Genomic DNA, 20,753 nt, shown 5'->3' with positions numbered 1-20,753 from the left:
CCTGAGCTGACCTGACCGGAGAGCCGGCCCTGAGCCCCTCCTGCTCTCCGGGGTTCCCAGCTCTCCACCTGTCTGGCATAGGGTAGAATTGCACTTCCTTGACTTGTGGGACTGGGTGGCGCCCCCTGATTGGACGGAGCCATGTGATTTCCCAACCAAAGCATTTAATTGTTAATGCAAGACCCCAGATCTCCTGCCCCCTGACAGTGTGATTCTGTTAGACACGGTGACTGCTCTCCGTCCGTCTGGGTCCCTGAGTGACTGTCGTGAGCAGAGCCCCCTGCTGGCCTGCACGGGATATGTAGCTTTGATGAGAAATCAACCTTTGTTGTTTTAAGCCGCCGAGGTTTGCAACAGTCTCGCCTATCCCTAATAGTCTACCTATTCTTCCCTGATCAACCTGCTCAGTCCGCACAGCCCCCGACTTTGCTCTCTCTGGCAAGCCGTCTCCCTTTCCTGGTGTCTTAAGCAGCCTCGAATGCAATGAATGTGTGTTTCTAGCACCTACCAGGAAGCAGGCACTGTGTGCTGAGCTCAGGCATCCCGCAGGGTCGGGCTCAGGGCAGCATGGTGACCGCTGAGAGATAATGCTTCAGCGGCCAGGTGGTGAGGCTGTGAACCTGGCAGTGGGGGCAGCAGAGGGAGGTGGACAAGAAGGGCTTGCCAGAAGGAAGCGTGCTCAACCAGGCTTTGGAGGGAAGGGAGTTAGCAGAGACTTGAGGGTCGAAGTAAGGAATTCCAGGCAGAGGGAAGACATGCAGAGGCACAGAAGCATGAGAAGAGGGTGCCTTGTTCAAGGCACCACACGTGGTGAGGCCAGAGAAAGGGGTTGGGGCAAGGAGTGGGCTACAGCCCTGTGTGGTAACAGATCAAGTTTCACCAAGTGTTGCTGGGCGTCTTCTGTGAGGTTACATCCGCATGTGGATAAAATGCAACCATATCTTGCCTGTGGTCTGGAGCTGCTGGCTGCATGGACATTGTTTCCTCTGGGGAGGCATGGAGGCTGCAAGGTCCTGAAGGGAAGAGGGCATCTCAGAGGCCTCCCCACGTCTTCCTGAGTGGCTCTGGGGAGTTTTAGAAATAGAGGCGCAATCCAGAGGTAGGACAAGGACAACAGGTAGGAAGAGGAGGGTCTTTGATGGCGGCTCTCAGGGTAAAGCTCCCGTCCACCTTCTACAAAGGGAGCTGTGCGCACAGTGGAAAGGGCAGGAGCTTTCCCGTCAGGGAGCTTTGAGGCCTGACTCGACCACTTGCTCTGCGTGACCTTGATCAAGTTGCTCCACCTTTCTCATAGGGTTGGTGTGAAAAGAGAATGAGACAGAGTGCCTGCTCCTGGTAGGCCCTGAATAGATACCAGTTGCCTTTTCTGCCCCTTCGTGGCTTGAGCCTGTGTCATAGCTGCCTTGCCTGTCCAGCGTGTTAAAGGGCGGGGGGGGGGGGGGGGGCAGGCCTGGGGCAGGGGTTATGTGGAGGAGGTGGGCAGTGTGTACTGGCTGTGCTTAGTCATTTGTGAAGGGGCAAGTGACAAAGTCTCAGAGCCCTGCTCCTTGCCACCTTCACTGGTCAGCTCTGGCCAGGAGCTTGGGATGGGCAGGAGGCACAGACCCTGCAGCCAGACCAGCCCTACTCCCCCAAGCAGTGCGGGGAGATGCCGTGGGAGCAGCACCCGGCCACTGAAGGAAATCGGCCCCTGTGCTGCCACCATGCAGTCTTTCTCGGTATGGAAAAGCAAGAATTTCACTCATTTTCTTACCTCTCCAAACCTCCTACTCACCGTTGCTTTCCATGCTCTCAGCTAAAGCCTTTGCCTTAAGCTTCACTGAGATAAAAAGACAATCAGAAGGGAACTCCTTCACCCTCTCACCCACGTTCACTGCCAGCCCACCCTCCCACGAGGCAAGGAAGCGCCTCTCCTCTGGGCCTGGCCGCCCTTCCATCTGGGCTCTGTAGCTGCCCTCTCCTGCACAGTCTTTCTTTCCATTCCACTAGTCCTGCCCCGGAGCAAACGGGCCTCAACCTGTCCACTTTAAAAACACAACCCAGCTGACCCCTTTTGATGCTCCCCCTTCAAAGCAACGCCTGGCTCCCTGGCCCACCAATCCAGTCACGTCCCTCTACTGAAAGTGCTCTTGTCCAGGCCAGCAAACAATGATCGCCTTGCTTCGCTGGCCTCAACTTACCTACTAGCACATGACAGCTCATCCCTCCTGTTGAACATTTCTTTCTCTTGGTTTCTGTGACACTGTGCTCTCCCAGCCACCTACCTGTCACTCCGTCTGTCTTCTGGGCTCCTTCTCTGCTGGCTTCCTAATTATTGGGACCTTCTCTTCTTTCCATTTACACATTCTTCCTGGGAATCTCATAGTTTGAATGCATCTATAATGTAATAGCTCCTAAACTTGTTCTCAGGTATGGTCTGCCCCTAAACTCCATATTCTTATGTCCGAGAATCCATTTGCTATTTCCACTTGGATGTCTAAATTGTCATCTCAACTTTTCCAGCCAAGCAGAATTCTGGGTTCACTGTACTCCTTCTCCCCGTAACGGCCTTTCTTGAGTAACCCAGGCACTCGCCATCTTATTACACTGTTTCTTTTTCAGAGTCAAAGTTATTTTGCTTATTTGTGCTCTCTGAAACTAGAAAGAAAGCTCCACTACCTGTTTCTCCTGTTCAATATTGTATTATATGACAGCGCTTTGTTGATTGACCAAGGAATAAGTCTTTGGCATATGTAACACGCCAGGATTGCTAACTCCTAAGTAAAAGGGAGCTTCATATGCCTATGGATAGAAACATTTAGATTAGATAGTCATAAAGGCCGTTGCCTAAATTCACACCCACCTGGTCTCCTTTCTGGTTCCTGTCTGGATGGAATGCGCCTGTGTTTCGACTCTGTTCAATGTCACTAGTTTCCATCAAGCTCCCATTAGAATATGTGAAATGAATTAAGAGGACCCGAAAAGAATAGCCCACCTTCGCCTTAAGACTCTCTGAAAAGGCTCTTCGGTCCTCTGCTCACAGCTTAAGAACCGGCTGCGTCTCACAGCTCATCACTACACTCAGGAGTGAGAGCTTGTCCAGGGTGGAGAAGAGTCTTGGCTTTGACTCACCCAACACCAAGGGACCAGCAAGAGAAGCTCAACATGCAGCTCTGCCACTAAAATGAGGGAGGGGGAAGAGACGACAGGGTGGAAGGGCATGAGAGAGCTGAGACATAAAAAGAAAAAAGCATACCAATAATAGACAGAGATGGAGAAGACGTGAAGTGTCTGGTCTCGGGCCGGGGGTGAGTCCTCGTGTGACCGTTGAACACTGGGCACCCACTTGGATGTGAGAGACCTGATTATCCCCAGAGCTTCTCCTATTAGAATAAGCCCTCTAAAAGTAAGGGTGGGCCCTAGAGGCTGTAGGGTGCATGTTAAGTTGTTACCTTTGAAAACTGTACCCTCAAACTTATGCTCTGCTTGGATCAAAATCTAAAGGAGAGAAAGCATTTCCTGCATGCCCCACCGGCCGCGCACTCAACACCAAGAGCACAAGCACGCGCACAGCTCTTCTCCCGGGGGCAGGGGTCTCAGTGACTCAGGGCTTTGGTTGTGGAAGAAATAAAACCTTCAGTCCCTCTTGGCTGTAGCTTGCGAAGCTTCCAAGCAGGGAAATGTGACTAGAGGTAGAACCGAGAAGAGTCCTCACTGAAAACAGGGGAGGTGGATTCCGAGGAGGAAACGGCTCTCATGGCAACAGACTGCCCGGTGGTGAGCGGGAAGGCCTTCTACGCAGCCTCCTGGGTTCCACAGGGGCTACATGGAAATGCTGGGAAAACCCCGCGTCCCAACACACCTCCGCTGTGCCTCGCTGGCATTGCGGGGGAGAAGGTGGTTGGCTCCTCATTTCCGTTGCTAGACGGATGAATCCTGGACTGGAGATTTCAGGGAGCAGAGAAGGGACAGGAACTGCAGCATCGAAACCTAAAAATGTCTTTTATTTCGAAGTTGTGCTTTGGATTTTCCCCAATCCAACATCTGTTGAGTGACAGTCTTAGGTTCACACAAAGCATCTCCAAGCATACATACGATATTCCAGTTATCAACACTAGTTTAGAGAATATACCGTTTTACACAAACATGACATACAAGTCAGACGCCACAACATCGCAATTCCCTGGAAGATCTAACTTATCTTCTGATGGGAAGTACACACACGCCAGCCCTTCCCGTGGTCTGTTCATCCCGCTGCTGGCGTCATCTCTCCTCATCTCCTTGGGGAGAAACCAGGATGCCCTGAGGAGGCTGGCTGAGACCAGCGTTTCCAGTTTACAGGCTGCTGGCTGCTAACTCCTCTTTTTTCCAAGTTGGGATGCTGGTAGCTCCACCCCACCTCTGTTCCCCAAAGACTGACCCCTCAGAGTCCACACTAGGAAAAGGATCCGTGCCTCACGGGGCAGAGTGGGGCTCTGGAAGCATCATGCTGGTTGAGGCAAGATATCTGAGGAGGGGCTGGTTTCCCGAGGCCCCGGGGGGCCAGCTCCTTTTGGCTTTTCGGTGTAAAAATCACAGTGTGCGACCTCGATTCCAATTGACTGCAGTGAGCTCTGCCGAGGCCTCTCCTCCTCTGGGTCCCCAGTCCTCGCCAGGACCACCTCACAGGTGTCAGGAGCACCAGAGAGGGGAAGACAACTTGGCTCCCAGGGCCAGGGGAGCAGATGACCATTCACACACTGTCCAGTTCATGATGCAAATCAGCGGATGGAGACTGACCGAGGGGACGGTGAACACAGTCATGTACGGGGCTGAAAGAGAAATAAGGCAGGAGCAACAGAATAGGCCCAAAGTGGTGTGATTACGAAAGCTTTGCTCTTATTTTCTTAGAGGAGTGTGCTGGAGGGGGAAAAGGGCAGGCACGGGGACCAATTTTGATCACTCGGATCAAAAGGAATGTAACATGAAGGGTGGGCGTCCATTTTCAGCAAGGAAACATATCCTTGGCTATGAAGGCCCTCTGTTGGCTCAGGACCTGCATAAATCCAGGTGACAGACAGGGACAGGCCACTACACAGAGCAACAGGAGCCAAGGACCCCGAGGCCTGTGGGTGCCTCTCCCAGGCTGACTCACTTCTCTGAAAGAGTCTTCAATTCTCCCTTCCAGCTCTTGGCACGGTTTTCCTGGCGTTGCAGGTTATCTTTTGAATTAGTGATTTCCCACAAAGCTCCTCTTTTCCTTCACACAGAATGAGCAAAATCCTACCACCTTCCATAGAGCCAACTACTAACTTCACAATGTTGGTCCAAAAAGAATCTTCTAGGCCAAAGATAAGAAAATTCAAACTTTCCTATCTGAATGGCAACTCACCATCTCTCCTGAACTGTGGAAAAAATAAGGCGAAAAGTGCAGCTTTAAAACCAGAAAACAGAGAAGAGGAATGAGTTTCAGCTTTTACTCAAGTAGCTGTCTGAGACCACGAGCCTGATGTGACTGTCCCCAGCCCTGGCACTCCCGGGACAGCGTGATGCTAGGGAGCTGGGAGCACAGGCACCAGATTTGGAGAGTGGATTAAAGCAGATAAGGGTATCATTTTTGCTTTTGGGAGGGGAATCAGAAAAAAGGCCAAAGGAAGGCCAAAACATTCAGCATCTGATTTTTTATTTTCTTAGATTCCAGCCTTGGACTTTAGAGCCCGTGGAGCCAAAGTTCTCTTATTTGTCCTTGTTTGGATAAATAAAAACTGTTTTAAGGGGCAATGTCTCTCTTTAATCTAACTAGGACTCTGCAAGCCCCTGTTGGTCCCTGAAGAGAGAACTTGTAGAATACCCAAACGAGGGGGTGAACTTAGGACAAGTTTTCATTTGGAAACAATTTCAGGGTTAGCAAAGCTGAATTTTTTAATAGAATAATGAATTTTATGTCTTAAGTGCCCAAAAAAGTAGGAGGAAGAAGGACCCATTTCTTACCTTTTCCAAACCTGCCATAAACACAATAAAACTCTCTTAAGACTCTAGACCATAAAAGGAACCAGCTATAAAACTGTCTTATATACGAAAATGTCATAAATGGAAAATAGTCCGTCAGAGACAAAAAGATAAGATAGGAACCCGAGAAATGTCTATACATTCAGAAAAACTTTAGAAGTTCCATAATAAGACTGGGTTGTAGTTCTAGAGGACAGAGGGGGGCAAAAGCAGACACCAATGACCAATTCACACCAAGAGAAAGAAGACAGAGAGAAGCCCCCACCCCCAAACAGATTACAGGACCAGTCTCGTCCTGCTAAATTTCACATGACGGAGAGATTTCAAAGGCTAGGTTCTCTGGCCCAGACAGATCAAGGTTAGGAACAGAAACAGAGACCCCTGGTGGCTCCTGTGTGAACCGCCACAATAACTTACAAAGAGATTGGTCTACGACCAGGAGAGGCTACACATGCCAGACTAGAAAACCTACCTGTGTGTGTGTGTAAAATGAAGAATGGACTATACATGATCCTCTATAAATCAGTACCCAAAACAAGACGCCACTGAGAGCTGGATGTCAGTAGCCAACCCACCATCTGGTCAGGCGCCCCCTGTGCCTGAGGGGACTGGGACTTGAGCCCACGTCCTCACGACTCGCCTAGCCAGATTTCACAGTGACCTGATAATGGAAAAAGTCTTATCTCTGGCTAACCTAAGAACAGTATGGACTGCAGCTGGCTGGATTACGACGACGACTGGGAGAAGCAGAGGGCAGCGGGAAGGGCAGGCCGGGCTGACAATGAGGGCTTCATTCTCAAGGTTTGGGTGATAGGAAGGCTAATTCCTGCAAGAACAACTTAGAATCTACTTTTCAACTGAAGTCCCCAAGCTAGTTAAATAGGAAGATTTTAATAACGGTCCCTCCAGTCCTCTGTCTAGAACAATTAAATTACATCCCTCAGACAGTACAAGACTTGTCAGTGGGCTGTGGGGAAGCCGATGAGTTGACACCGGGGCTAGTGGCATTTGTTTTGGGGAAGACAGTGGGCTTGGGTCGTGTGGCTGGTGGCTTGACGGGGGCAGCCACCTTGACAGACTTGACAGGCCGGAAGGCGCAGGCGATGTCCCCAGCAGTACTGGCACTGCGCTGGAAGGCGGGCTCGGGGTCCTTGAGGAGCTGGGTGTGCAGGGGGCTGGAGGGCTCCGATGTGGGGGCCACCACTGGGGAGGTTTTGAGGGGCTCCAAGGTGTCCAAAACCACATCAGGGGTGTGCTTGACGCTGCTCTGCCGCTCTAGCTCCCGCAGCTCGTTCAGGGCAGAGTTCATAGTTGCCTCAATATCCTGCAAAAGAGGAAAAAGAGGACGTGAGGCTAATGTAGGGAGAAGTCCCCAAGGATCCTATTTCAACAGCATAGGCCACATCGTGAAGAAAGCAACTATAAGGAGATGTCCAGAGTATTTTACTTGGCCAAAATCTTGAACATGTGAAAGTTCAGAATATGGGAGAAGGGGAACAAGGGGGTTTTCTTTATCATGAGGTTTTCTTTCCTTTAGAAAGAGAGGTTGAGATGTTTTTTAAATAGAGTCCTCGGGTTTTAGAGACATGCACTGAAATATTTATGGATGAAACGACATATAACCCAGTGGGGAAGGGAAGGGTGGATGAACGAAGAGCAGCCAAGAGTTCAGTCATGAGTACACTGGATTTATTACCCGATTCTCTCTACTTTTGTATATGCTTGAAATTGTACATAATAAACATTTTTTTAAAAAGTAGGAGAGATGAAGTATGTTCTTTGCTCTCTTGGACTTCAAGGCCAAACATTAAGAGGGTTAGTCGTTCCTCCTCAAGGGCTGAGGAAATGTTTGAGAGCCCTGGCCCTGAAGACCCATCAGGACACCTCCCCTGCCCTTGCCCCCAAGACCGCCCCCCGGTACCCAACTTGATGAAGCCATTTCCTTCTACCCATCACCACGAGAGGGAACCAAAGAGTGACCAGGAGGGGGAGCCAGAGCCCACAAAGGTGAACCACCTTCTGCAAGTCACAGTGGAACACTCTAGATCTAAGGAAATAGCAGTCCTAGCTCAGGGGCTCAAGGCAGAACCAAAGACCCTTTGTGTGCAGCCAGCTGCCTCCCAGGGAGACCTCCCGGCCCCCTCCCTCCCCACACACTTGTCTGGCACCCCTAAACCACCACAGGGCTCCTCCCCTGGGATAGGCTCACACTGAAAAATTGTGAAATTTCCAAGGAAAGGCCCCTGGTTAAGGTTTCTTTGTCCTACAGGGTGATCCAAGCGTTCTGTTGATAGTGATTCAATTTCACTCATCCCCATGAGGTTCTCAACCTTAAAAATGCTCAGGAAGAACTGTGCCTCCCTCAGTCTTGCTCTGTAGCTAGAGTGCGTCCCAGGCGTGTACCTACTCAGACATTGCTAGTAACACCTGGCCAAAGAGGGAGCTGGGAGGATTCCCACGGTGCAAGGCAGATCGCAGCCAAGAGCTTAAGTAGAGGCACAGAAATAAAAGGCTAGCAAAGCAGGACATCTCAGGCCCACAGCTTAATACTGTGCTTGCCAGGTCCACCTTCCCATAGCAAAGCACCACAATTAAGCCAACAGAGACCACACCCAGACTCTACTGGCCCCTGGAAGATGAGGTGACGGGTATCTCAACTCAGTTGAGACACAAGAGGGCAACAATGAGCCCTCTGGTCCTACCTGGTCTAGTGAAAATTAGAGAGCTGGGAGAGACGTCTGAGTGAACTGCTTGGAGTGGCCCCAGGAGTCGGATTTTTAGAGGTGGGGTTGGGTCTCTAACATTTCACGGAAAACAGAGACTCGTCAGTGTGGTGCGTACACGGAAAGAAGACCCCGTAACCAAGGAACTTGTCTCCACTGCATCTGGAGGCTTGGGCTGGAAACCCTCCTGGTACCCGAGCTCCCGGTGGCCGAGTTATTTGGGGCCTTCAAGACCAGGAGCAGGTTGTTGCTTGATCGTCTATCTACCACGAGGGACCAGAGAGGCCTTAGGAAATGGGGTGACGGAGATGAGCAGAGTGATAGAAAACGGTGGCCAGAACTACAGCTGAGCCTCAACACTGGGGCAGCTTCACTAAAGTCTCCCAGGGTCTCAAGACTCCAACTCGGGCTGAACGGACTCTCTCAAAATACCCTATCTGTAAGTTCTGGCTTTACCAATTACAACAGCCTAGCACATAGCTGATCTATGAGCAGGAAATCTGAATTCTTTGATCCTGTCTTCAAGGTCTTCTTGGGGAGACGGGGATTGGCAAATTTCTTGGAAAGCTGTCTTATCGGGTCCAGCAGCCCAGCAGTCTCTGAACTCAGTGCGTGATGCACAAAGCACTGTTCTGCTTCAAGCCCCGTTCTAATGAGCACGGGCTGCACTTCACAGTAACGACAAGTGTAGACTCCTGCCAGCTGTCTGTCCAGGAGCCCCCAGTTACCTGTGCAATGACCTCAGGGTCCATGGGCCGATGGTTATTGAAGCTTTTCGACCTTCCTGCTGTCACTGTCTTCCGGATCTGGGGACTGTCCAGCCGATTCTTTAGGGACGAGTGGCGGCTGATGGAGTTGAGGCTCCCATGCCCACTGATGGAACACTTATCTGGCCCTTCCTTGGGGAGACTCTGGCTCATGATGGGCTGGGAAGATGGGCGGCAGCCAGCCCCCACCCCCGGGGAGGCGGGGTCAGTCAGGGAACTGCTCAGCCCATGGCTGTCACTCCGAAATGTTTTCCGGATGCTCCCAGATTCTGGCCGCTTCCTCTGCCTTCAATCAGAAACAGAAAGGGCGGTGTGACCAGGAGCCCTGGCCCCGAGGAAGCTATGACGAGTGAGAGGGGCTGATGCTGGCACCCAGGGACTTCTGGCATGAGAGGGACATAGAGCATGTGCTCTCCTTGATTTGCCTTCCCTTGCTTTCTCCATGTCTCTGTTCCCCTGCCACCCCAATCTGGGCAAAGGAGAAATGGATACTTACTTGGTGATCGTGGGCTTTGAGTTCTCAAGATGTAAGGTGCTGTCAGGAGAAATGTCTGCTTAAACAAAAGTTTCTAATGGGAGACAGATTCATGGAAAGGCCCCTCCATTACCTGCTCTGAACAGAAACCAGGCCCCAGGTAGGAGAAAAAGTCTCACCATCACCAAGGAGGTGGGGAATTGCTGGTAAGAGGAGAGCTGACTTTTCCAAATTTTAGCATATTTCTTAGTCCGTCTACAAAACTGTAATCATTTTGGGCTTTGGCAGGAGGCTATTGTTGCCTATCCTGCACACATGGACAGAATATTTTTCAAGAGGCTGCAATGCTGCAGTTAGGGCCAAGTTTGTGCATTTTCTTAGGGTGGAAATACATCTACGTGACCCTAAGTCACCCAGCACTAGGTTGAACCCTGGCTCCGAATCAATTTGTTTCAGACCACTAAGGCTCTCATACGAAATAGTTTGGCAGAGTCCTAGTATACGGGTGTTGCCTACTGCTGAGTAATTTCATTTTCCCTTGGAATCAGATTCTAAAGGACCTAATCTAAGAAGCAATGAAACTGCTGGTTTGGGACGGCAGCTAGGAAGCTCTGATCCTGAATCCAAGCTTCAAGCCTGGGGCTGAGGCAGGACTTGAGGATGGAAGCAGGGAAGGAGCAGGACATGAAGATAAGGAGCTGGTCGACGTGGCAGGGCCAGTGTTCCGAGCCAGTCCTGGTCTTGTTCACTGGTTAGTCTTCCTGGGGCCTGGTCTGGGACCCGGCACACTGAGGCCACTCCATGAAGCTGCCTGCTCAGCAGTTTAGCCTTAGGTGTCAGCCACGCTCGAGTGGAAAAAGGATGTTCTCAGAGTCTTAGAAGGCCCAGCTGAAACGAGTCTTCTTCTGCAAGTTGCTGCTGGCGCCCCAACTCCAATGGCAGGCAGAATCCATTGCTCCCTCTGCTATTCCTTCAGCGCGCTGATGGCACTGCTTCTTAGTCGCCAGTCTGTGTGGTATTTACCTTGCCAGACTGTGAGCTCTGAGACCAGGGACCATCTTACTCATCTCTGAATAATGAGCACCAGTGCTTGGCACAACAGTAGGCACTCAATTAATGTGTGGAATTAAAGTGAAATGCCACACTCTAGTACCTTTTCGCTGATTTCCCTTTTCTACTTAAGGATGGTTGACTCACAAGGCTAAAACTGCTAAGGAGGCAGATTTATGGAGTGGCTGGTATGTGCCAGGTCCCGGGCCAGGCCCCGGATGTAAAGAGAGGAAGACAGAGTTCCTAGTTTCAAGGAGCTCAGCCTGGTGGGGAATCTGAGTACAGCTTGAGTCCTGAGAGATACTCAAACTGCCTTGGGAATACCGAATAAGGGCACAGAACTCAGCCCTGCGGAACTTGGGGGTGTCAGAAAGGCCTCCCCAAAGAGGTAAATGTTTGGATTAAGTGTTGGCAGGAGAGGGGGAGTCGACCAGATGAGGAGATAGCATAAACAAAGGCCCCGGGGTGAGAAAGAACTCGGGGCACTCAGGACAATGAAGGGGCTTGGGAGGAGTGCTGTGTGGGGCAGGAGGTGAGGCTGGAAGGCATATAAGACCCCCCCGGGGGCTGCTGCTCACCCACCCATGAGCTGGTGTCAGGTAGACCATGTCCCCCAAGGACCCCATCTTGATATCACCAAGCAAGCAGTTCAAGGGAACTGCCTTGACTTCCACAGGCGTCATCTTTTGACTATGTCAGCTATTACTCTCTACAATTTCTCTGTACAATCAAATATACGATGAGTTCAAAATATGTACCTAACTAGTTACCTAACTCTCCTTCCACCAACCCTGCCTTGGTTTCTGGGTTAATTATCAGCTTATGACCTTATGATTATAGGTTTATAATGAACATAGACTTACAAATAAGGAGAAAACATGATAGCCCACAATTGCTTTTTATTAGCTTGTCCTTCCAGCAGGGCACGACGCTGGAGGGAAACAAATAAAATCTCAATCTTTTTTACTGGTCTGACTTAAATTATAACCACACTGACTGAGTGAGCTGAATCAGCTACTTTACTAACTTGAGGGCGAAAGAGATGGAAAAGAGCCACGTGACCAACCACTCCCCCTGCTACCGTCTGGGTGGAAAAAAGCCAAGAGATCTGGGCAACCTGGTGCAGTTTAAAAACAACAAGCATCTTTTATTCTCCTTCCAGTTTCAGTGTCCAGAGGCTATGGTTAACAGGTTTTCAATGTGCAAATCATTTCATTCCTCCAAAGCCAGAGGGGAATAAAAATTGTACATCATCTCCAATCCACATTCATCAGGAGCACCCTGGGGCTTGTCATCCTGCTGGCACTGGGCCAGGTTTCAGGGTCTGGCGGAAAGAGGTCTGTAGGCTTTGGGACTTGGTGTCTGGCCCCTTGAGATGAGATTAGTTCTCCAATAACCTGAATGTCTCTAAGGGAGGCAGCAGCACACAGGCGTGGAATCCCTCTAGACAGCCAGATCGGGTGTGGGTGGGGCTAAAACCCCAGCACGTCGCTAACAGCCACAATGAAAGCTGGGGGCAGAGTTAAGAGCCTGCTGGACAGGAGTGGGAATCTGCAGAGGGACTAAGAGGAACGGATAACACACAGGGCCAAAGCAAGAGGGAAAAATGGAAAGTTATTTCTATTGATGTGAAAGACGAAGAAAAGGGAGCTCGGGGTTAGACGATGAGTAAAGAGCTCAGGACAAAGCCTTCCTTGGGGGCATGGCGGTCTCCTCTCCTCCACGGGAGTGAAGCAGGACGGGGAGAAACAGACACATGAGGCCTGGATACACCCATCCGGGAGAACGGGAGCCTCGCAGAAGACACACAAGACTTGGGGTCTCTGGACAGACAAGGGCCAAGGAAGACATCAAAGACTATTACTTGAGTAAGAATGGACAAGAGAAGGCACCTCTGAGGAACACGACAAAACCAAGTTGCATAAAGGGACCAAAGCTTTGGCCAAAGTTTTCTCGGTCAGCCAGCTGGGAAAGTCTGAGCTGACAGATGCTGCAGGGCACAGAGTGGAGCCCCTGCCACAGTGTGATGGCCGCCAGCTGGAGGCCGGGACCTGCCCACGAGGGCTGTGGACGCTTCCTCGGCCCTGGCCGCCTCGTAGCAGCAGTGAGCACATGCAAACCATCAGGCGGGGGCAGGGGGGTGGGGAGCCCCATGTGCAGCACAGGAATGGGGGAGTTAGGCTGAGGGAGCGGGGAGCCCCACGTGCAGCACAGGAAGGGGGGGTTAGGCAAGGGGAGCTGGGTGTTGCCAGTCGTTCAGGGGAGCAGAAAATGAAAAGCAGAGCTTACTTGTTGATGTTTGCAAGATAAATATCGGCTACATGACCCCCACTGGGACAGCTGGCCCCCGCTCTGGCTGTCACCTTTTCTTCAGGTGGCTCAGAAATGACCTCAATCTCAGACTTGGGGCTGGACCTCTCCACGACACCGTCCTCGCTGGGGAGAAGGGGCAGGCAGGCAGGAGGGAGGGGAAAACAACAACAACACAAAAAGCAGCGTTAAATCGGCAAGATGGCCCCCCGACACACACGCGACCCCGCACCGGCTCAGAGGCAGCAGCGACACCGGGCTGGGCTGGCTCTGCGAGCAGAGGCAAGGAGACCTAAGGGCCTTTGGAGGGTTGTTTAAATAAAAATAAATAATCCCGCTGAGTTCTGCGGGATCCCGAGCTCCTCCAGAAAGGTGGGCTAGGGCACACCTGGGCTAGAGGCATGTGCCTCCTACCCCACGCTGCTTTGCTGTGGCAGCTGTGCTGGGCCACCTCCTGGAGAAGGAGGCGGCCAGTCCAGGTGGCAGTTTATCTGCTGAGGTCCCGAGCACTGCCGGGTAAGGACAGTCAGCTCTGCGGTGGCTCTGGAGATGCCGGCGCTGAGGCAGGACACTGCCACACTCTGTCGTAGCGCATCCAGCCCCGCTTAGGGCGTCCAGCCGGTCCCAGGTCTCTCCACTGCTCTCCTGGCCCCTCTGGCTACTGATGACAAAGTGAGCCCCTTCTCCCTCACAATTCATCTTCTCTCGGTCCTGTAGTGAAGTCATAATGCTAAATTTGGGAGGGTCCTGTCCACGCACAGATGGCCACCAGGTTTGCGATGTTATCAACAGGGAGGACTTTCCCGCAGAACGAGCTGGGGAGAGGCTGGGAGGGTGCAGACTCACTCAGGATATCAACCTTTAAAAAATAATATTAAGGGAAGGACTGAAAACACTGATAGCATCGTATGCAAGGGGAGGGAGCTGGGTCAGAGGGCAAAGGGGCAGGGAGGCAGGCTTGGGTGGCCACAGGGGCCTGGGGGACATTGCTTCACAGAGCTGGAACCAACTGACGGCCCATCTGATGAAGTCTCTCTGGGACCAGTACCAGGTCATGTTCCCTTTGTTCCCTGCACCCCACATCTTTGCCCAAGTCCACCTCATCTGGGTTAAATGAACTGGGTCATTTCCACAAGGCTGCTTAAGTTAGATTTCTCCTAGAATTAAGGAATTCATCATTTTCATTTAAGTGGAAAAGCATCATCAGTGGCCCAACAGTTGAGGTTGGCATAGTTGCTTAAAAAAGAGAGAAGTAAAAATATTGTCCCAAGCTGATCTTTCCAGAAAGGAAATGTAAGTGGTTAATTAATGCGCCCTCAACACCACTCATCAGGTGCAAGTGTGGATGAGCGCTGGCTGGCACGTTTCTAAAAGGACTTGGGGGTCATGGTGGAGGAGTGACTTGTAGGGGGAACAGAGAGTTTAAAAAACAACTCTCCACTGAGTCTGGGGGTCCTTCAAGGAACAGAGTGACCTCAGGAGCATGTTGGCGCCCTGTGGGGACTGGTCTCCCTCACCCTCCTACAGTTCCAGAAATAAAGCCTCACTTCCACAGTGCAGCCAGGGACCCCTAAGCGTGCAGGGGGCCCAACGTACGTGTCTTGGACCACGATGTACTGATGGGGGATGAGCCCGTCGATGCCGTTGTGCCGGCCTTCCCACCAGTCGTCGGAAGCCCGCTGGTAGAGCAGCAGGGACGCCCCCTTCTTGAAGGACAGCTCTCGGGCTGTCCGACCCACGTAGTCAAACTTGGCGATGGCCTCGATGGGCTCGCACTCTGAGAGGGGCGGAAAAGAAGGAAACATGTTGTTGGGACTCACAGCCTCAGGAAACTGGTGGAGACGTCCAATTAGCTGACTTACAGTGGTGGGAAGATAACCTGGCATGGAAAACAAGCGCTGCACGCTCCGTACGGCAGGCGATTCCCGTGCAGCCTGTGCCATCGCCCTGAAAGCACGGGCGTGACCTTTCCTGCCGTTGCTCCTGCTGGCCCTCCGCCTGCAATCCCTTCTCTCAACTGCCTGGGGGACACCTCGACCCACCGCTCACACACCACCTGCTTCCTGTAGGAACTTCTTTGGTGTTTCCACAGCTCTATGCTGACCCCAATCATCGAATACGCATACTGTATTTGTAAGCATTATTTGATAATAATTATAAAATTATATGATTATAAAATAACTGATTATAAAATAACTCCATTAACTGTAGAATGTTTGTATTTTAAATAATTTACTTATGTTATCCATTCCCCCAGTAGCACATGAGCTTTTAGTCTCTATAAAGAGAAAAGAACTTGCCAAATCAACTGTCCAAGGAGCAAAATATGGAAAATATACTTTGTGGACAATATATGCAGAAATGCGCAGGAAAGTGATCTGAAAAATTGAAAGGGGTTTACAAACACAATGTATTTCATTTTTGTGTGAGCTTCTGCTTCTGTGAAACAGGGAGAGTAAGAGCGGCTCTTTCCCGAAGCTGTCATGAGGAGTCAGTAACAGTAAGAGCGCTCCGAACAGCCCATGCCATGCTATGCTGCGTGCGTGTTAGCCACGGTCGTCATCGTCATCATTATCATTAGCTGCTCTGGGCTGCAGGTAGAGGTCAGAGAGCAGAAAGAAGGCTCCCAGAAGCCTGGAACTGAAGTTAAAGTAGGATATTCTGGGCTGTGGAGAGAGGCTGCTTAAAAACACGACCAGGCCCAGGCAGCTGTGGCTGGTGGGTCTGCTCCTGAACAGGCGTGCAGGGCCAGAGCTGTCACTGCAGGAGGCAGACCAGAGAAGCCCATCTAAATACAGACGTGTGTCACTCAACAACCAGGAGATGTTCTGAGAAAGGCAGCACTGGGCGATTTCGTCACTCTGTGAACATCGAGTGCACTCACACAAACCTAGATGGCGGAATTGACTACACATCTAGGCTACACGGTGCTAATCTTATGGGACCACCATCGTATATGCCATCCTTCGTTGACCAAAACGTTGTTATGCAGCGTAGGACTAACCCAATCCCAGTTCTGGGCAGCCTCAGCTGCATCACTTGACCTCTCTGACCTCAGGCTTCTCAACTATAAAATAGCGGCTCTCTCTGTTTCACTGGGGGTTAGGAGATGAGACATACAGAGCTCGAGCGGAGCTGGGCACATGAGGGGCTCTAAAGAAACACGAATTTCCCTAGTTTACCTACTCCTTTCTCATAACGTGGCAAATTATCATGTTGATCCATCTGACCTCAGGATCCAAATAAGCAGTCCTAATTTTTTTCTCCTTTAAAAGCTGGCCCAGGACTGTAGAGTTCACAGCCAGGCAGGGAGCAAGGAAAGCTCTGCAGACTGTGTGCCATTTCATTCTCATGCCCAGAAAATTCTGAGGCCCCTTGTCAGCTGCTGAGACTTCCAGGGCCCAAGTGGTCCAGAAATGAAGGTGTGGAACTGTTGGAAGGAGGGGGAAATGCGCTGGCTGGACAGACCCTAATAAATCATGGGCACTGTCGAGGGGCCCGCAGATGACAGCTGCACATTCCACCTCCTGACGCACAGCCGCCAGGCTACACGGCACCCACGTGTCTATACTCTGGAAAGGGTCAATTTTTCAGTCGGCAGGCGTGGAAGTGTGTGGTTTCTGCGTCCCGATTCCCACTCCCCTCTGGCTGGCTTCTGTCGAGTTCTTGGCACCCAGCTTCTCTATTCCCCAGGCTCACTGTTTTTCAAATGAGCTCTCCTTCGCTTTGGTCTCCAGCTACCTGGCAGGAATCTGAGCTGGGAAGGGGAACTGAAATCATGCTGGCGAGACAGCCAGGCGAGACAAGGAGCTGGGAGCTGGGCGAGAAGGTTGAAGGGCTATGAAAGGTCAAGCTGTCCATCTCTGGTTTAATATGGAGACCATCCTACTTGAGAAGGTGGGCTGCCTCCCCAAGAAGGGGAAGGAATGAAAAGGAGGCAGGAGTGCCCCTGCCTGTCTTTGGGGGCTGCCGGGCAGGAGGCTCATCAGGAGCACAGGATCTACACTCCCTTCCTTCTGCTGCCCCCGGGGGCCCACAGACTCCATGCAGGGCCTCGTACCGTCGTCGCTGGTGTGGTGCTCTGCAGTCGCATCCTGGGCGGAGTCTTCAGCCGAGGCAGTCTCTCCATGTGGGCTGTCACTGCAACAGAAGCAAGAGGACCGGGGCGTCAGCGTGTGCTTACAAAATTCTCATCTTCTCCTTCAAAGCATCCTGGGAGCAAGTGCATGGAATCTCTCTCACGCTTTCTATACTCTGATTGCACACAACAGACACATGCTTATAACGAAAGAGAAGGTTCCAGAGGTTCTCTAACCTAGCTCCTGCTACAGAAATTACTTGAGATTACTTGGGACTTAGAATATATTGAGACAAACAGAAACCCTTTTGAACTTACAAATCTTTTTGAAAATACAGAACAACTCAACTCCTCAAGGGCTGTTTCTCGAGGTGAATTAGTTCCTAGAGGGAGCATAGTGGAAGAAAAACACTAAGCTTCATCACCAGGTACAACCAGATCCAAAAGTCAACTGACACTTGGAAGCTGTGTGACCCTAGGCAAGTTACTTCGTCTCTTTAAGCCTCAGCTACCTAATCTATAAATTGAGGATCACTGCCTGTGCGCCTCACAAAGCTGCGCGAAGATTCAGTGCCACACGAGGGGGTGATGAACAAGTGGCACTTCCTTTCCTTCTTTCTCACTTTGCTGGACGCCTCTAGGTTGCTTTGTGGTTCAGTCTGTGTGCTGGTGAGAAAGTGGGAGGTGAGTCACAGCAGTGGGTGGGAAGCAAGAGCAGGGGGAGAAGAGTCTGCTGTAGGCTAGCCTTGCAAGAGGGAGGGGATGGAAGCTGGGTCAGGTTCCTGAAAAGATCCATGGGGTCTAAGATCCTCCAGGATAGAGAATCGAGAATGGCCAGGGAAATTGCTAGCAAAGTCGTTTCTACTCCTGATCACCTGGCTCATGGACTTCAGAGTGCATGGGGACGGGCACCTGGAAGTTCTCATTTCCTGAAAAGGAGAGGAAAACCCCACTCATTTCTAAAGTTCCTTTCTCCGGAGTCGGTAGTGACAAGTGAGCCTTTCCAGGCAGTTCTGAGGAAGCACCACCCCCTCAACCCTACAGCCTGGCCTCGCAGGTTCTGCCTTAGAGCCTGCAGCCTCTTGCTCCCCATGGGACGGGTTTTTCTCTCCTAGAAAGTTCCCCAAAAACCAGGGCCCAGGTCAGAACTCATCCCATGTGAAGCAAGTCAGTTCAAGGAGGTTCTTCAGACTTCAGAACATTCTGGGAGAATATCAACAGGGATTCCTCTTGTCAAAAAATGTGGGCACAAATCTCACTGTTTTCTGGCCCTAAAAACCCTCTGATGAGTTTGGTGACATTCTGGAAACCCTCAGGGCCCCAGGGGTGCACAGAGCAAAGGCTCACTTTCCCCCAGGGCTCCAAGTTTGTTTACATGGCCATCCACTGAGGTGGCAGTTCTCAAACTTTAGGGAGTCCCGGATGGCTTGTTAAAAACATTGCCTCACCCCAGAGTTTCTGATTCACTAGGTCTGGGAAGAGCCAGAGGGTTGGTATTTCTAACCAGTCCCATGTGACGTGGATGCTGTTGGTCTGGGGACTCCCTGAGAACCATTGCTCTCAAGTAAAGGCAAGATGATGCTTTTTAAGGTCCCTTCGAGCCCTAAAATCCTATGCTTCTCTTGTTCCACACTCACGCCCCAGCAACACCCCCAGGGCCACCAACACCCATGGTCTCAGAAGAAGCCCTGCATGGCACACAGCAGGCCATCCTAGAAAACCGGGTTCCAGTTTCAGGGCTGGTAAGGCGGCGAAATGGGGTTGGCTTCTCCTCTCCACAGCTGCGGGCATGCCAGGCAGCCTGGTGCTCCCTCCTCCTGGCTGCTCTGGTCCCCCAGCCATTCTCCAGGATTCTTGGGCTCCAGCCCCGCTTTTGCCACCCTTCCCTCACCTCCTTCATTGGTCTTAGCCTACTTCACTGGCACTTCTCTCTCTTCCCAAAGAAGAGGAGAGGCTGGGAGCCTTCTGGGTGAGTGTGAATCAGTGTTTAGATGGTTCCTCTTACCCAGGGTCACTTATTCTTGATCCTTTGCTTCTCGCCTCCCACCCAGTCTGTGCTAGTAACGTTCCCTGACTAATCTTGTGGTTTTTCCAGAGGCTGCTAATAAATCTCAAATGCACAACATGCAACAGGGGGCTGGGGAGAAGACCTTGGAGAGGACTGTGCCCTCCCATCCGTGCCCTGGGAGCCACCCCCTCCCAGGGCTCTGTCTGTTCCACTGGGCTGTGACGGGGGAGCCGGTCCGTGGGGGCCTCCGTGTCCTGGGATGGGTCCGGAGCCTGCAGCAGTTTGGCATTTGAAAAGTGGGGTGGGGGCAGACTTTAGAAGGAAGGTCAAGCAGGAGCTGGGAACACTATTTCACAGCTTTCCAACACTCCTGTAAGGGAAACCACCCCCCCAAGTCACATGCACAAGGACAGCTCCCAGATCGCACCAGCCAGTAGGCTGAGACCTGAACAACCGCCCCAGTCCCCACCCCTCTGTGACAAAAAGCTTTCTCGCCAAGCTGGCAAGCCTAGGTTTCTCCAGCTCAGACCCAGATGCTGGGATCTGCAGGACGGTGGAGGAGACAACCCAGGGATGTCAGTGATATTTTTATGTTCACAGACACATGAATATCACTTTCTGCACTCCTTGGGCAGAAGGCTCCTTCAGGGAGAAGCACAGACCAACTGGCCTCTAATTAGGTAAACAACCTCCCCTGTCCTCCCCCACCTCAGTCGATCGCAATGGGGCTGGCTGAATTGGTTCCAGATGTTGACTTCAGATGGAATCCGATTTGGGCTGGCTTATGCTTTCAGCCCAGGCTGAAACACTATTTAGGGGAAGCAGGGAGGGGGAGCAGGAGGAGGAGGTAAGGGACATTACAGAGCAAAAGAGAGAGGCAGTTGTCTCTGTGTTATTGGAAAAATGCCTTGGCACGTGGAATCCGGGTTGGGAGGGGTAGTGTGGGGCAGTGGATGGCGCCCTGCACCAAGACACGAGAGCAGGTTGGATTGGTCTGAAGGACCGTCACTGGCCTCTCGGGGCTGCACTGGCCTTCTCTGTAGAATGGAGGCAGTGATTCATTATTTGTCCAAAAGGAGGGGCTAGGACAGACGTACCCAGGATCCCCTCACCTCTGCTCCCAGGCGAGGGCAGCCGGTGGTCCTGGTTCAGGGAGGGGCGGCGCCTAACTTTCCGAAAATGGGGCGGACTCCTCCTCCTCTTTACAGATTTCTGAAATCATTCTACATTCTTATTGTACAGACTCACGGTCAGGAAGTCATGCCTCAGACTTAAGTCTTCCCCAAAAGAAAGAAATCCCCTGGGACCTGGGCCTGCTCCTCTCACAACACACAGCACAGAGCAGGAGCCTGAGAGACACTGCTGACTGACGACA

The 20,753-nt window shown here is 51.6% G+C and overlaps 1 protein-coding gene across 19 annotated transcripts in view; it reads right to left on the bottom strand.

Annotated features, from left to right (window-relative positions):
* Positions 1-3,962: 3,962 nt before the first annotated feature.
* SRGAP2 (SLIT-ROBO Rho GTPase activating protein 2) overlaps positions 3,963-20,753 on the bottom strand; it is a 236,630-nt gene continuing 219,839 nt past the window's right edge. For 5 of the 19 annotated variants that reach the window (XM_070591412.1, XM_070591413.1, XM_070591419.1 and 2 more), the window contains 6 exons: positions 17,353-17,432; positions 14,889-15,069; positions 13,272-13,418; positions 9,954-9,992; positions 9,419-9,743; positions 3,963-7,291 (listed from right to left, as the gene is read on the bottom strand). In XM_070591412.1, the coding sequence (XP_070447513.1) occupies positions 6,908-7,291; positions 9,419-9,743; positions 9,954-9,992; positions 13,272-13,418; positions 14,889-15,069; positions 17,353-17,432 (1,156 nt within the window). In that variant the 3' untranslated portion in view covers positions 3,963-6,907. Of the gene's footprint in view, positions 7,292-8,669; positions 8,765-9,418; positions 9,744-9,953; positions 9,993-12,103; positions 14,152-14,888; positions 15,070-17,352; positions 17,433-20,753 lie in introns of those variants that run through there. The other 14 variants (XM_070591415.1, XM_070591416.1, XM_070591421.1 and 11 more) reach the window with 6 other exon arrangements.

Source organism: Equus przewalskii, chromosome 23 (genome assembly GCF_037783145.1).
Source record: "Equus przewalskii isolate Varuska chromosome 23, EquPr2, whole genome shotgun sequence".
In the NCBI taxonomy this organism is placed as follows: Eukaryota; Metazoa; Chordata; class Mammalia; order Perissodactyla; family Equidae; genus Equus; species Equus przewalskii.
Note: the sequence above shows the minus strand (reverse complement) of the source record. Positions and strands in the feature narration are given on the sequence as shown.